Source organism: Aulonocara stuartgranti (assembly GCF_965226115.1).
Source record: "Aulonocara stuartgranti genome assembly, chromosome: 19".
Classification (NCBI taxonomy): Eukaryota; Metazoa; Chordata; class Actinopteri; order Cichliformes; family Cichlidae; genus Aulonocara; species Aulonocara stuartgranti.
The window spans coordinates 167,868-181,500 of record NC_138955.1 but is presented as its reverse complement, the minus strand read 5'-3'; the positions used below and the strand labels follow the sequence as shown (position 1 = coordinate 181,500).

The 13,633-nt window shown below is 40.8% G+C and overlaps 3 protein-coding genes across 6 annotated transcripts in view; all 3 read right to left on the bottom strand.

The window, feature by feature from the left end:
* Positions 1-81: 81 nt before the first annotated feature.
* ccdc28b (coiled-coil domain containing 28B) lies at positions 82-6,341 on the bottom strand. 3 transcript variants are annotated; one of them, XM_082516034.1, is made up of 6 exons: positions 5,526-6,341; positions 4,166-4,467; positions 3,689-3,858; positions 3,241-3,456; positions 1,611-1,633; positions 82-1,484 (listed from the first exon to the last, which is right to left on the bottom strand). In XM_082516034.1, the coding sequence occupies exons 2-4, from the start codon at positions 4,399-4,401 to the stop codon at positions 3,257-3,259; spliced, it is 606 nt and encodes a 201-aa protein (XP_082372160.1). In that variant the 5' UTR covers positions 4,402-4,467; positions 5,526-6,341; the 3' UTR covers positions 82-1,484; positions 1,611-1,633; positions 3,241-3,256. The 3 variants fall into 3 exon arrangements, with proteins under 3 accessions (XP_082372160.1, XP_082372159.1, XP_082372158.1); XM_082516033.1 differs by having other exon boundaries at positions 3,302-3,456; positions 5,542-5,816; XM_082516032.1 differs by having other exon boundaries at positions 3,302-3,456; positions 5,526-5,792.
* Positions 6,342-7,150: 809 nt separating this feature from the next.
* tmem39b (transmembrane protein 39B) lies at positions 7,151-11,707 on the bottom strand. Of its 2 annotated transcripts, none has more exons than XM_082516005.1 (9): positions 11,512-11,707; positions 10,735-10,932; positions 10,420-10,639; positions 10,195-10,278; positions 9,664-9,818; positions 8,115-8,448; positions 7,843-8,030; positions 7,626-7,746; positions 7,151-7,530 (listed from the first exon to the last, which is right to left on the bottom strand). In XM_082516005.1, exons 2-9 carry the CDS (start codon positions 10,863-10,865, stop codon positions 7,297-7,299), a joined length of 1,467 nt encoding a protein of 488 aa, XP_082372131.1. In that variant the 5' UTR covers positions 10,866-10,932; positions 11,512-11,707; the 3' UTR covers positions 7,151-7,296. The 2 variants fall into 2 exon arrangements, with proteins under 2 accessions (XP_082372131.1, XP_082372130.1); XM_082516004.1 differs by having other exon boundaries at positions 10,420-10,642; positions 11,512-11,706.
* Positions 11,708-12,346: 639 nt separating this feature from the next.
* LOC309695397 (uncharacterized protein) overlaps positions 12,347-13,633 on the bottom strand; it is a 62,236-nt gene continuing 60,949 nt past the window's right edge. Inside the window, exon 10 of the mRNA XM_082516015.1 lies at positions 12,347-12,984. The gene's annotated coding sequence lies outside the window, so the exon portion shown is untranslated. The remainder of the gene's footprint in view (positions 12,985-13,633) is intronic.

Sequence of the window (13,633 nt, the reverse complement as noted above, 5' to 3'; positions counted from 1 at the left end):
GGATTAACTTGCTAATCACAAACATGGATCATTTTAAAAATTGAAGGATGACTTCTGTCCATTAAACACACATTATTAATCTTAGGTAATCTAATATAGCTTTATTAATAGGCGGAGTTACTGGAAACACAAGCTTCAGGTGTTCTTTTTTAATTCCTTATGCTTCATTCATGACATTCTTAGTAAAAGCTAACCATAACTAGCCTTCTGATGACTACACTTCATTTGTAAAAAACAAAACAAATGTCTGGCTGTGAAGAATCCTTGAAAGAGGACTGATCAAAGGCTTGAAAAGAGGTAGGCTTAGCACACGATTTTGGGGGGAAAAAAACAAAAAAGGGGGGAGCGTTGCTTCAAAAATGCTCTCATGTTTAACAGTGAACACTAATATCTCTGTAATTCTATGGTCATGATTAAACATGACATCCAAAGTACACTCTTGGGTTTGTAATTTAATAAAACACAAATCATAATCACCGAACCTTTATATCAAAGTAGCTGCCATTTTGAAATAGCACTGTTTAGAAATGTATGCTAGCTGCAAAACACTACGCATGTGCGGTCCTTGTAAGACTGAACAAGCTACTGTTTGACCTTCATTTAATGGTACGTGATTTTCTAGCATTTCAGCAGCAGGGTGAACTAGCTTGTGCTTGGAGGGATGCTGCTACTGTTGTTTTAATTTTATTTTTTTTAAAGAAAAAAGAAAACCTAAAGGTAATCCTGTCCAATACAGCAACTAAACTGCACATAATTCAAACTTGATATCAGCAATATACACAGAAAATAAACATTTAGTTTTCCACGTCCAGTGTTTTCCAATAGCAAACCTTTAGCAAAGATATAAAAATGAGGGAGTGCTTTCAGAATAAGAGCAAAACTCCCTTTAAACTTCAGAGCTAGCCACAGTGGTGCTGTCAAAAGGGCCGAATGCGTTTGCTACTTGAATGTGCAGATTCCTTACCTTTGCTTATGGATGCATACAGTTAGATGGAATATGTCACAGATTAGGCATATACATACAACAAAAGAAACAGTATAAATATTTCGAAGTCTCGTTAAATGTGCTTTTTGGCATGAAAAAAAACAGAGCCAATGAGTTCACTCACCTGGATTGACTTCTTTCTTAAAATTATGTAACTAAAAACTAAAGCCAAGGGAAAGTTAACATACAGGATATTCTCACAGATTCCTGATCAGTTAACCATCAAGTTCCTTTTGTGTTATGAATGAGAGCGGTTCGTGTTTTTGACAGTGTTCAGTTAATGCTCTGCTGCTCTCGAGTCCTTGCTTTGTTCCCTCAGCTTCACTGACCAAATGGAAAAAACGAGCCCCTCCTCCCGTTGATCTTTCCATCCTGTTACTAAGGCAGCTGGATCGATTCCACGTTAGACAAGTGTGTGGTTGCCATCCCGAACACCTCATTCTGTCAGGGACCAGATGTCTTGGGCAGGTCCTGATTCTCAGCCAAGTGGAGCTTTTGTCTGAACGTGCACACATTAAGGATTCACCACAGAAGGACTGAAAACACATTCAAATCCAGCATCCGCTCCTGGACTGTCGGGGCAATTCCCATAAACAAATATGCATTTGAGCTAAGAAAAGGATACATTGAGGTGCTGAGCTCTTCAAGCTGCAGAAACAAAGGAGCAAACAGGAGAGAGGGTTATTGAAAACAAAGCCAAAAATAGAAAGTGAAGCGCTAGTACCTGGCAGTAATCTCACTGTGGGATCATGTTACATAACAGCCTGTGCATTTCAGATCAATATTTGAGTTACGCTCTCATCATCGACTGCAGTGTTTCCAGAAGCAAACGTTAAGCTTCGATACAAAGTAAAGTTGCTTCATAGCCCATCTGCTCTGAGGCCCAATTATCCACTCTGGAGAGTATTCCTGGCAGCAGTGTCTGTAAATGAGTTGAAGGGTTTTTCTCACCTCAGTCACAGAGCACTGCAGCTTCCCGCAGTGAGCATAGCGTGGGTAACTACAGTAGGAGCCACACAACAAACTAACAATAGAAACTGTCAAGACATCCTTAGATGGCACATCACTGTACGAGAGCTTTTTTTTTTCCCTTTTTAAACGAGCCAACAGTTCAGCAAAACTGAATTTCATGTGGAAAATTATAGTAACAGGATTTAAATTCATTGGTTTGTCCAAATAAAAAAAATTCACATTTTCCTTCAGTCTATAGTACCGTTTATCAAAAGGTTTTTGTTTGTTTGAGATGCCCAATTGTGGAGATATTAGCTCTACAAACCTTCCCTTTCGTCACAGCCTTCTCATGTGGGGGAAAAAAAAAACAAACAAAAAGCATCTGAATGTCTCCCTCCAGAAATCATATCGCTCAAAAAAAAGGAAAAACACACTATAAAATGTACAGCCACCTAACATTACAGCTCAACTAAGGAGTACAAGCCTTGACACCATTTTATGGAGCTTTATGGTGAGATTTGAAACCCAGTTATTATCATCAGGTTAAGTCTTTCTGTTCCCAAGCACAGCCAAACAGTTATCAACATACACATAACTAAGTTTCTTACCAAAGCACAATTGGAAATCCTAACATCCATCAGCATGTCCACAGGAAAAATAGATACTAACCAATGAAAACAGGAGCCTCTGAGGAAATATGTAAATAAATGTAAATGAAGGAGTAAGAAAGTATCTTCCCAGGTGTGCCTGGGAAAAGACAAACTTAACTCTGTGAATACTGGGAGTTAAATCACACTTCAGGATAACATAAAATAGTGCCATTCACATCCTGTGGGCGTCGGCTCTGCCAGCTGATTGGTCTGTACACCTGACCCGATGAGGAAAAATCAAACGGGACAATGTTAGACTAGTTAGGTAACACAGATTAATGCAAGTCTATTAGCAGGAACCACAGCTGTTGCGTGGAAGACTTGTGTAATCTCCATTCACTCCAGTGGACCTTGTTTTGGGTTTTTTTTAAAGGGTAAGAAGGTAAAAAAGTAGTCTGTATGTTATCAGCACACAATGAAACTGCTTGAAGGGTTTTATGATCCAGTGAATTCTGAAACCTGGCATGACCCCGAATTAACGGCTCTGGCCAACTAGCCAACCCAGTGAGATCACATTCTGTACAGGCACAAGATGGTGCTACATGTGCTCTAAAACCTTTAAACACTTATTTCTTAAATCCAGCTCTACAGATGGTGTTAAATCTATAGCGGTTTTTCAGAGTAGAGCTCCGTGATGTAAACTAGCCTTAATACCTGTACATGTGGTGTTTCATGTCCACTTTAAAAAGCTGCTGCCACTGGGATTCATGCTTACGTTGCAGAGCAGGTGTTCCAGGTTGTGGTCGGAGGCACATTTCCTCTGGTCCTCGGAAAGCTCCTCCACATGGCTGTCAAGGCTGAAGTGCAGTCGTGCCAGCTTTTCCTGCATCTCCCGCACGTGTTCGAGCTGCTCAAAGGAGCATACTTTACCTGGAAATCAGACAGGTTAAACCAGACCTGAATCTGATGGCGCAGTGTGTCTTGTCTTGTGATTACATCAAAGTCAAAAGTATTTCCATGGCAGCAGAGGCGTAAAAAAATAGCACAGCGTGTATTTGATTTCAGCCTGATTCATGTAACACAGCCACTTTTCACTCGCCTTTATTTTCAGCCAGTAACAGAATACTCTCCTGGGGGGGGGCATCTTATCAGGTTACCTTACCAAAAGCTTGCAGTTTGCCTGAGTGGAAGTCATTGAGGAGGTTGAGTAGGCCTCCCTCCATCTCTCTCACATCTGAGACATCTGTGAGGAAGGAGTGCTGCAGGGGGGACGACTGGATTACTTTACTGGGCCCTGCTGGCTGGGGGGCCCTGGGCTTCTCCCTGTGGGGTCTGACAGGAAAAACAACAAGATAACATTGCAACTATTTATTTTTGTTAACATATGACAACATTTAAAAAACAAGCAAAACAAAAACAACACCCGGACGAACCAAATCTGTATCCTGCTGTATCATCAAATGCAGGTGAAACACAGCGTTGTCTTAGTGAGTTATTTTATTGCTGGTCTTGGAGGAAAACCTGATGCATTAAACCATTTCTTTCTTATTTTGACTGTGAAACACCATTATCCCTGAACATACACATGCTGTCTGCCCCACAAAGCGGTGCAGTCCTGGTAGGTCATTAAGACACAAACCTGGTGATCTTTGGTGGAGCAACGACCGCTGCGAACACGTCTTTGGGCTGTCCCGGTGCGCCTATGGACCTTTTATACTTGCCCCTGTTCTTGGGGGAGGGAGGCTGCGGCAGGCCGAGGGAGAAGGTGGCACTTTTGCTGGCAGGCAGGACGGAGAGCTTGCGGGGGTTGATGGGCGGTGGAGGCGGTTGGGGGAGGGACACTTTTGGGCTTCGCTTCTTGCGCTTGTCTTCCATTGTTATTTACTTAGTTCTATTAGGAGAAGCTCCCTGAGGTGCAGCCTGGCTGGTGTGCAGGAAGTCCTGAAACGACAACGGTAGGAAGTTTGAAAAGCAGCAGCCTGTGGAGGATTGTCATTGTGCCAAAATTAGTGCTGCAGCCCAGAATGCTCCCCTCTGCATGTTTAGGGAAGCTTTAACTGGCTTAACAGCATCCCCAGGTGATTACAGTAAAATCCAAAACAAACAGTTCCTCCACTATTTATAATTTGATAAGAAATATATAGGCACATATTTCCTGTATAGGATTTATTCGATAGATAATTAATGGTTTTGCTTCCTTGGTGTTTAAAAAAAAAAAAAAGGTGAAACTGGAGACTTTGAAGATATTGAAAGTGGAATAAGGTTAGGAAAATATGTGTGAACTAAACTGGATGGCGTACATTTTTTAACTAAACCTAACTAACTAAACTAAGCCTGCGTGAGTGATGAAGAAATCAAGGAACGCACTTTAACAAGGAAATGTACTCTATTGCACCAAGAGCCTATAAAACAATACGCTATCATCCGAAATAAACATAACTTTTATACAAAAGGCTCAATGAAAGTCTGTGTTCTCCATTCTTGTGGCGCGTTATGGACTAACACTGTGCGATAAAGACATTAAAGGCCATTAGAATTTAATGCGTCAGTCAATACATGCATTCAGTCTAAATATTTTATGAATTATGATTTTTACAGAGGCGCATTAGCATTAAAAGACACGAGCTCGTGTCGGTTTTCAGCGTCGTGAAACTGTTACAGCAGTGTCCGTGTTTGTCGTTGCTTAGTTACATTTTATGGTGGTCTTGCCTTGGATTTATCGCGCTCTCTCATTACAATGAATGCAATCTCTGTTGTGACAGCAGTTATCTGGTGAACACTGCGCCAGCCTCTGTTCAAAGTAGGAGCCAAAGATGGCCACTACGGTAATACACAATGGCAACTTTCTGCGCTGAAATTCTGCTTTTAGCGGGAGAATTATTCTCCCGAGTAAAGAACAATTAAGCGGACTGCGGGTCGCTGCGCCACCGGGTTCAGTTCCGTGAAAGGATACGCGTAAAGGGAACGCATCATCTGCTGATGACACAAATAAGACTTACCGAATCAATTACGCACCAGAGAGCAACGCCGACAGGGCGCCGGCTCGCATTTCTCCTCCTAGGATTTAAAAGTCCACTTCATATGAATCCTGATGTTAAAAAGAAATGTAATACAGTGGAACGATCCGTACAGCCCCGGTGTTTTTACCGATGAAAGGTAAAGAGCGTCGATGCCGCGCTTGGCTCGTGCGGAGCTCAGCTGTCGTTTTTATTCCTTCTTAAAGGGCCAGTCCACCCGGCCGTGCGCCACGGGGGGAGGAGCGACTGTTCACGCAGGTTACTGACTGGCAGGATGCTGCTGTGCACCGCCTGAGGATGGCTCTTTGTAAACATCCTACTTACTGCTCCATTAAGGCTCCGAGGGTGCTACAGAACAAGGCCACACGGGGACGCCAGTGTTCATCTTTTGCTAACACCACTGACGTGTTGCAGTGTCAGTATATGCAGGATGTAAGCAAGGAATTTCCACGCTTTTTTGACTTTCCCTGTGGCCATGGGCGTGGGGTTTTGATGGATGGGATGGGAGTTTGATCCGTTGGGGGAGGGGGGATTTTGTGCTTTTTTTTTCTCCTCAGTTTACAGATGAGGAGAATTTTTAGCCTTTGTATGAAAAGTATTATTATTTCTTTCCCAACGGATGTTAAACACAAGAATTTGTGAAGATAGCTTGTCCACACACCTCACTTTCATTTTAGATGCAAACTAGCAACATGACTGAGAAAAAAAAAAGCTTATAAGTTGACCTGAATTTCAGGCAGAAGTAATGTCCTTATGCTGGACCTTTTTTCTTGTTGTCACTCCAAGCTGCCTGTGTGTGCAGAACCAGAGGAAAGGATGCAGGATGTGGTATGCGTCTGTTTGTTAACAAAAAGATTCGGTTGTTGTATGAATGCAATGCAATGTTTCTCTTACTGCTCAGTAAATTAAACTGACAATGCCACAAAATAGGGAAATGTGGGATCTTGCAACAGAAGAAGCACGATGGCATTGGGACATCTCAGCCTGAGCTCAACCAGCTGGAACATACAGGCCAAACAGTACTATGCAAAAAGCTCAAGCCACCATCATTTCTTTTTATTTTGCTCCCAAGGATTCACACTTTCCCCAAAAAAAATTTAAAAGTGGTATTGAGCAATAATTCTCCAGTTTTTTTGGAAGTCTTTAAAAGCTTTTCTTTGGACATTAGCTGCTTCTTCACTCATTTTCAATCCAGTTCTTGTGTCTTACTATTTTCAAAGGAATGGTGTTTTGGTTTCTAAGCTACTTAGAAAAGGCCATTGTTAAGGAAGGAAAACTGCAAAATTAAACAAGAACTGGACTGAAAATCAGTGGAAACAGGTCTTATGGACCTGTGAATCAGTGTTTCTATTTTCTAAAAAGAGAAGAAACTGTAGTTTTTAAATTCTAAAATTAATGCTTGGAGTCTGGCGAACACCAAGGCATCAAACGGCAAATGAATCCTTCATTTTTAAATCAATCCCAAAAGAAAAAGCATGTAGGATGATTCCACTCCTGCATGGAGTTCCCATTATGAAGGAATCCACAGGGACGGCTATTCATCATTATTACTTGTAAAGAAATTTTGTAAGCAGCGTGGACTGAGAATAAAACAGAATCCAACAAGGTTTAAAGTAATACAAAAATATTTATTTTTATTATGGCAGGTCAGAACAAAAATGTGACACAAAAATGCCGTTTGTAGAAAAAATACAGAGATCTTAGGCTTGTTTATCTTGTTCCAAACGTGAGTGAGACGAACAATAACTTAAGTCTAACTAACTTTGTGGTCTGATGAGTTGTTTGAGTACGAGTATGCCTTTCCAAGAACTATTCTGTCTCTGAGGAGCTTGAAGAAGGCGTAGTAGTTGCTGAAGAGAATCAGGGCCAGCGATATCGTCTGATGCCACTTTTCTGAGCATATCAACGAGTAGAGCTGGTAGAATATCATGGCACCTTCGAGGATGATGAGTATGTTCAATATTCGTAAAGGCTTGTTGAAGAAGAACTAGAGTAAGAAAGAGGATCAGTATGAGCACAGCTCTGTAAAGGATCTGATACCAGTTCTGGTTCTACAAGACCTCTTCATTTAGGTATACTCACATAGAAGCGATAATGGGAAACATCTGATGGGACTGCAACATTATAGTGGCCCATGGCCTTATATACATTCTTATTATGTTTTACCAGGACTCCCTGTGGCCACATGTACTCTTCGGTCCATCTGTGTACAAAAAAAACCAGGTAAAAGTTAGCTTTAAATCTGACTAAAATTAGTCTGACTGAACATAAAATGCAATAAACTAAAAGCAGTGCATACATGTGTTGGAGGACGTTGGAGCAGAGTGAGGGATCTACTTTTTGCCAGCACCCGAGGTGGGCTGCAGCTTTGTGAAGCAGGTCACAATATCGAGGGGGCAGCAAATGCCTCATGAGGATGACTGAGGTACTGACTGACACCAAGATGAAGAGCTCACAAGACCATCGCTTATCCACATACTGGGTACTCTGAAGGCAAATATGCAGAAACTTTGAGAAAAGCTCATAAATCATATTGAATTAAAGTTGCAGTGAAGTCCAACAGTTTCCTACCTTGACAAACCACACGGGTACAAATGCCACATAGTAAGCACTGAGCATTGAGCTGACCAACACCTCCTTCATCCTCCAGTTAAAATCCATCTTCAGGTACTCCACCTCCTTGCGGATTAGGTCAGGGGATAGACAGCAGGCGTGAGTGGGCATGGCCTGGACACCATACAGCTGGCTGGTGTGCTGCTTCCATGTCTCCTTGAGCACAGTCAGATAATCCCTGCCCCGGCCAACGCCGCCAACCTCTTTGGAGCCAATGCTGGTGATGGGTGAGAGCGGAACTGCTCGTCGGAAGTCACAGCTCAGTCGGAACAAGGGAATATACATCCCAAATCTGTGGGGGTGGGAGGGGCTACAGTTAATTTCTACAGATCATAGCAAGACTACAGCTGGGGTTGTAGTAGAAGAGTAAAGAGCATAAACTGAGAGTCACAGATCTTTGTCATATTAGTTCAGAGTCCAATGATACCACATATGGTTTAATATTGCATATGACACACCATCTGCACATATTCTTGCTAGCTCATTTTCCTAGAGCCACCAATGGAAAAATATTTCCACAGGACATGTCAACATATTTAAACGCAGGACCTGCATAGTATGCTCATAATGATTCCTTAGATCAGGGGTGTCAAACTCCAGGCATTGAGGGCCGGTGTCCTGCAGGTTTTAGATCTCACCCTGAGTCAACACACCTGAATCAACTGATTAGTTCATTACCAGGCCTCTGGAGAACTTCAAGACATGTTGAGGAGGTCATTTAGCCATTTAAATCAGCTGTGGTGGATCAAGGACACATCTAAAACCTGCAGGACACCGGCCCTCGAGGCCTGAAGTTCGACACCTGCGATTTAGATGATTCCTTTCAAAAAAAATAAATAAATAAAAATAAAAACCCACAGTCATGAATCAAGATTTGACCCATAGTATACCAAAGGCTCTGTAATCAAGCACTCTGAGGTTCACCAAACAGAACTTGATCTGCCTCTTGAAATGACATGCAAACAAGCCACGCTATCAAATATGAAAGAGAATAGGAGCTACTTCACTGTAACTGGATTTCTTTATTTAAATATTAATGTGCAGCAAACCAAAGCTGTGTTTTAAGTAGGGCACCAAACAGAGCATGGAAACAAGATGTGAATGTTCACTGGCATAATGTGGTTCACACAACTTTTAAGAGAGGGCAAAAGTTGTGTATACTACAAAAGCTAGTTTTAGTCCAAATGCTTCATATCTATAAGTTAACGACATGTGAAACGTTAGAAGGAGCAAACATAGCTCAAAACAAGTTATTTGCACTGAAAATTCCTTCTGGCGTTTGTGGCCTGTTAATCAGGGGTTAATGTGGGCGGGAACAGTGGTTAAAAAGCAGATGGCTGAATCTACTAAGAGCAGTAACCTTCAGAGCCAACAGCCATGTAGGTCAGCTGATCACAGCACAAAGAAAACAAATGAAGCCACATTAAAACATAACAACTGTTCAATCAGTGTGAGAAAGACAACAAGGATTCAGTAAAATAAGGAAGCCTTGATATACTATACTTACGGGTAGCAGAGGAAGAGCAGGCTGAGGACAGAATAGGTTCTGAAGAGGTAAATGAGAGAGCGGCACAGGCTCCAACCTGTCAGCGTTAGCACTGCGAACCGCGCCATCACTAAAAAGATCGAGTGAGGGAAAGAGAGTTTCCCACTCTGTGACGCCTGAGGCAGAGGAGAAGAGAACAGTCAAATCTTTCACAGCAGGACATGATCAAAGATGTCTGAGAAACCAAGCACAGAAAAATTGAATCCATTAAAATTCTTAAATTTTTAAAAGTGTGCTTCAGGCATGTATCTGAAGATACTGTTTTACTACAAGAAGAATCTTTAAAAGGGAAAATCATTAAACTGAAGTGGAGCTGCGTGCAGACTGATTTCTTTCTTACGTCTCTGTTTCATCTGGCCTTTTCAGCTGGAAATTTCCTTATAAGTATGAAAAAAAAAAGAACGGGGTACAGTCTTTCTGCATGAGGTGTTTTTGAGAGCCTTGGATTAATAAAAAGTAAAGTGACACAAAAGCCAATAACTGAATTCTTACCTCTTTAACAATGGCTGCGATTAACCTCCTTGCTAGTATGATGATGGTGAACACCAGCATGTTATAATCAATAAGATGGAAGTTCTGTAAAAACATAGATTTTTGCTCCCATGAGATTTTCCACATATTCTGTATAAACTGTGCCTACTGGCCTACACAGAGGTTGATCAACAAAGCAATTGCTGAAACATTCTTTGTCAAAACACTGAACACCCAAGTGCTCACCAGTGATGTGTGTGAGGGAGGGTGAGATGCAGGGTACCACCACACAGTCTTGTAGATGTTGACATAGTGCACAAAGAGCGCAATGAGGTGGCAGAAGAAAAGATGGAGCTCGAACAGCACATTTTGATCCATGGACAACTCTGGGATCTTGCAGTGTTTCAGAGGAACCACAGTCTGGGCCGCGAGAGGAGGACTGGACATGCACGTCCCTGGGCTGTTCCTGCTGACAGATCAGATGGCACAGAAGTTCCTGAAGAGGCCACGGAGGAGGCACACACAGACAGATCGGGCGCAGTGTGTCAGAGTTTGACCTACCTAGTGCGAGATCTCACCCCTGTGACCGGGGAGCTGGTTGTGTGATTTCCATTGCCAACTGAGCCTGAATCGCTGCTTAACGGAGGTCTGCAGTACGTGGTACGATTCGCTCCTCTCCTTCCACCAGCCATTGTGGACACACCCACGGCACACCTCTTTCAATTGTTTTGGTGATATGTCCTCTCCGTGTTTTTGTACCTGTTCGTACAAATGCAGCAGGCGAGAGGATTCATATAGAATATCTGGCCAATACTAAATATTTATTGTGACTTAAACCAGTCTGTAGTATCTATCTATCATGAAAGACACACTGTACTGCCTTAAAACGAGTTAAGTTGACATTGTGAATGGCTTAAATAATAAAACGAGGCGTGCACAGAGCCCAAACAAACAGCAAGGAGACCCCTCTGCAACATGAAGATCTGACATCCAGTGAATCATAAATATGCATGACAAAGGAGTTTTCACCAGCTGCAAAAGCATCCCTCGCTCTAAAGTGCAAGTTTTTGCGGAAGCTGATATTAAAAGCTAAGCTAAATAGCTACACCATTTGCTTCACTCGCGGGTGAAATTTGTTTAGAAAACCGTGTGTGTTAGAGATACAGGGCTGCAAGGCGAACACAACGTGGAGCTACACAATGAGGCACGGACCTCAGTCTGTCCGCCAAGAGCATGCATGCCTAAATATCAAGACTGAGGCCTAGGCTAGCAGTAGCTTTGACTAGCTAGGTAGCTTCTAACCCACCAAACAGGCTAGACAAGGAAATGTACGCTTACCAGTGTCTGATGTCTGAGTCAGATGCTGCTCTGTAGCAGAGATAATGAACTAAACACAATAAATTTTTAGAATATTTATTGAAATAATGGCGTGTATGTCACTGACAGCAGCAGAAACACTCATTGTTGATGTGAAACTAGCCGTAGACAGACGGCGGAGCGGATATGTTAGCGAGCTGTGGGAGGAGAGTCATTTAAAGGGATATTCCACTCATATTTAACCAAGAAAGAAAAGAAAGGCGTTTTTATCGATTAAAATGACGATTTAACACAGGGGTATAAGACTCATTTCAGTTCATGTTTCAGATACACGGAGTCTAAAATGTTCTAATAGTCTACTCTGAAAAACATCCTCCATATATAATTGTTGCTCCTTTACTGTAAAGACATTTTCTTTTAATGTACGATAAATCTTTTTTTGTTTGTTTTTTTTTCTTTTACATATTTCAGTAATTCTATCTTGATTTTTCCACTGAACATTTTCTGAGCTGTTTTGCACCTTTTGAAAAGCCTCTCTAATGTTTCCTTATACTTGGTAGTGTACGATCACAGGTTTCTCTATATAATTTTTACGTATTAACTATGTAAATATTATCTAACATTTCCCTACGTATTATTATATATAAATAAATTATAAAATGAATTAATAAATAATACAATTCTTATACAATATATATAGTACGCACAAACTATAATATAGATATGTATATAGAGTATAACAACTTTAGATAAATTGTATTAAAAATACAATTATTACTGTAATTAATACTCTAACCTTTAATCATAAAAAAATGTTAAGGCACAGAATATTTCCTATTTTCTACTGTCACCTACCTTAAAAACATTTTTAAGTGAATTTGTATATTACACAATTAAGAAATGGCAAGTTTTTCGTGTTTTGATGTAGTACAAAACTACTTATTTACTTTGGTGTAGGATGCCATGCTGTAGACAATGACTCTGTCAGTAAGAAGGCTGTAAAACCAATGAAAATACATCAGATTTTATGCCTTGATGTTACAGTTTTCACATTTCTCTGTGTCATTCAGTTGGCTGGACTGGAGTCTTTGGTGCTCTGGTTCTGATCCGTAATCAAGGAGATGTTGTATGAGATGCAGTGTGGTTTATCACTGCATATTTGCACAATTTGCTGTATGTTTTTTATTTATTCAATTATTTATTAACATTTTACAGTTTTGAAATTTCTTAGTAGCTGGCCACAAGATGAATACTTTCCAGTGAACAGTTTCTCTTCTTTGTATGTTTTTCTTGACTAATAATTTACATCACAGTCCATTGTGAAAAAAATTAAATGTTAATTTTACCTTTATTGATGTACTTGTACCATTTATGGTTTAGTGTACTTTTCTTACTTTTCTTAATTTTAAAGAGCCCTCTAATTATATTAATAACCTGAACACGTCATAGACACCTCAGCTTCACTACTGGAACTTCAACATTATGCACTCCGTACTGTACAGTAATGCCACTGCTTTGCACATGTCTCAACTCTGTATATTTTTATATATTTTATTTATTGTTTACTCTATTTAATTTGTAAAATATGTGTACACACACACACGTAGAAAAATATTTAGTATACACATCCAGAAATGCATATACTATTATATATTGTACATATATTTATTAGTTTCAGATGTAGCCATTCTTGTATTTTGCTTGTTTACATTATTGTATTTTGCACAACTCTGTTGCTTGTGAAGCTCGCACACAAGAATTTCACTCACATGTGCTGTACCAATGTACCTGCACATGTGATGTGACAATAAAAGTGATTTGATCCTTTCTATAAAAGAAAAGAAACCCAGCGTTGCCGTAAAACTCACACTCACAGTGTGCGGTTCCTTCTTCAGTAGTTGTAGGGCAAAGGTTGCTGATGCAAAGTATGGGAAAACACCAGAAATGTACTCCCTTCTGCGCAGTTTTTTGCAGAGCTATGCTAAGCCATCCAGCGGGCTACACTGGACCACTTAGTTGGCCATTTCTAGCCTGCGAGCCATATCTTTAACTTCCCTGTTTCTGCACAGGATAATAAAAGTAACCTTTGTACAGATCAGTCTGCAATAACTGTAATGCATCTCTGTATAATTTTATAGCTTGC

Coding starts and splice junctions, on each gene's coding strand:
- tmem39b (XM_082516004.1), bottom strand. CDS start 10,865: ATGGCTGGTGGAAGGAGAGGAGCGAATCGTACCACGTACTGCAGACCT. Junction 9,819..10,194: donor TCGCAGCCATTGTTAAAGAG/GTAAGAATTCAG, acceptor CCTCTGCCTCAG/GCGTCACAGAGTGGGAAACT. Junction 7,531..7,625: donor TTTCCCATTATCGCTTCTAT/GTGAGTATACCT, acceptor TTCTTACTCTAG/TTCTTCTTCAACAAGCCTTT.
- ccdc28b (XM_082516033.1), bottom strand. CDS start 4,401: ATGGAAGACAAGCGCAAGAAGCGAAGCCCAAAAGTGTCCCTCCCCCAA. Junction 1,634..3,301: donor TGGAACACCTGCTCTGCAAC/GTAAGCATGAAT, acceptor TTGTTTCTGCAG/CTTGAAGAGCTCAGCACCTC. Junction 1,485..1,610: donor GAAGAGCTCAGCACCTCAAT/GTATCCTTTTCT, acceptor GTGCACGTTCAG/ACAAAAGCTCCACTTGGCTG.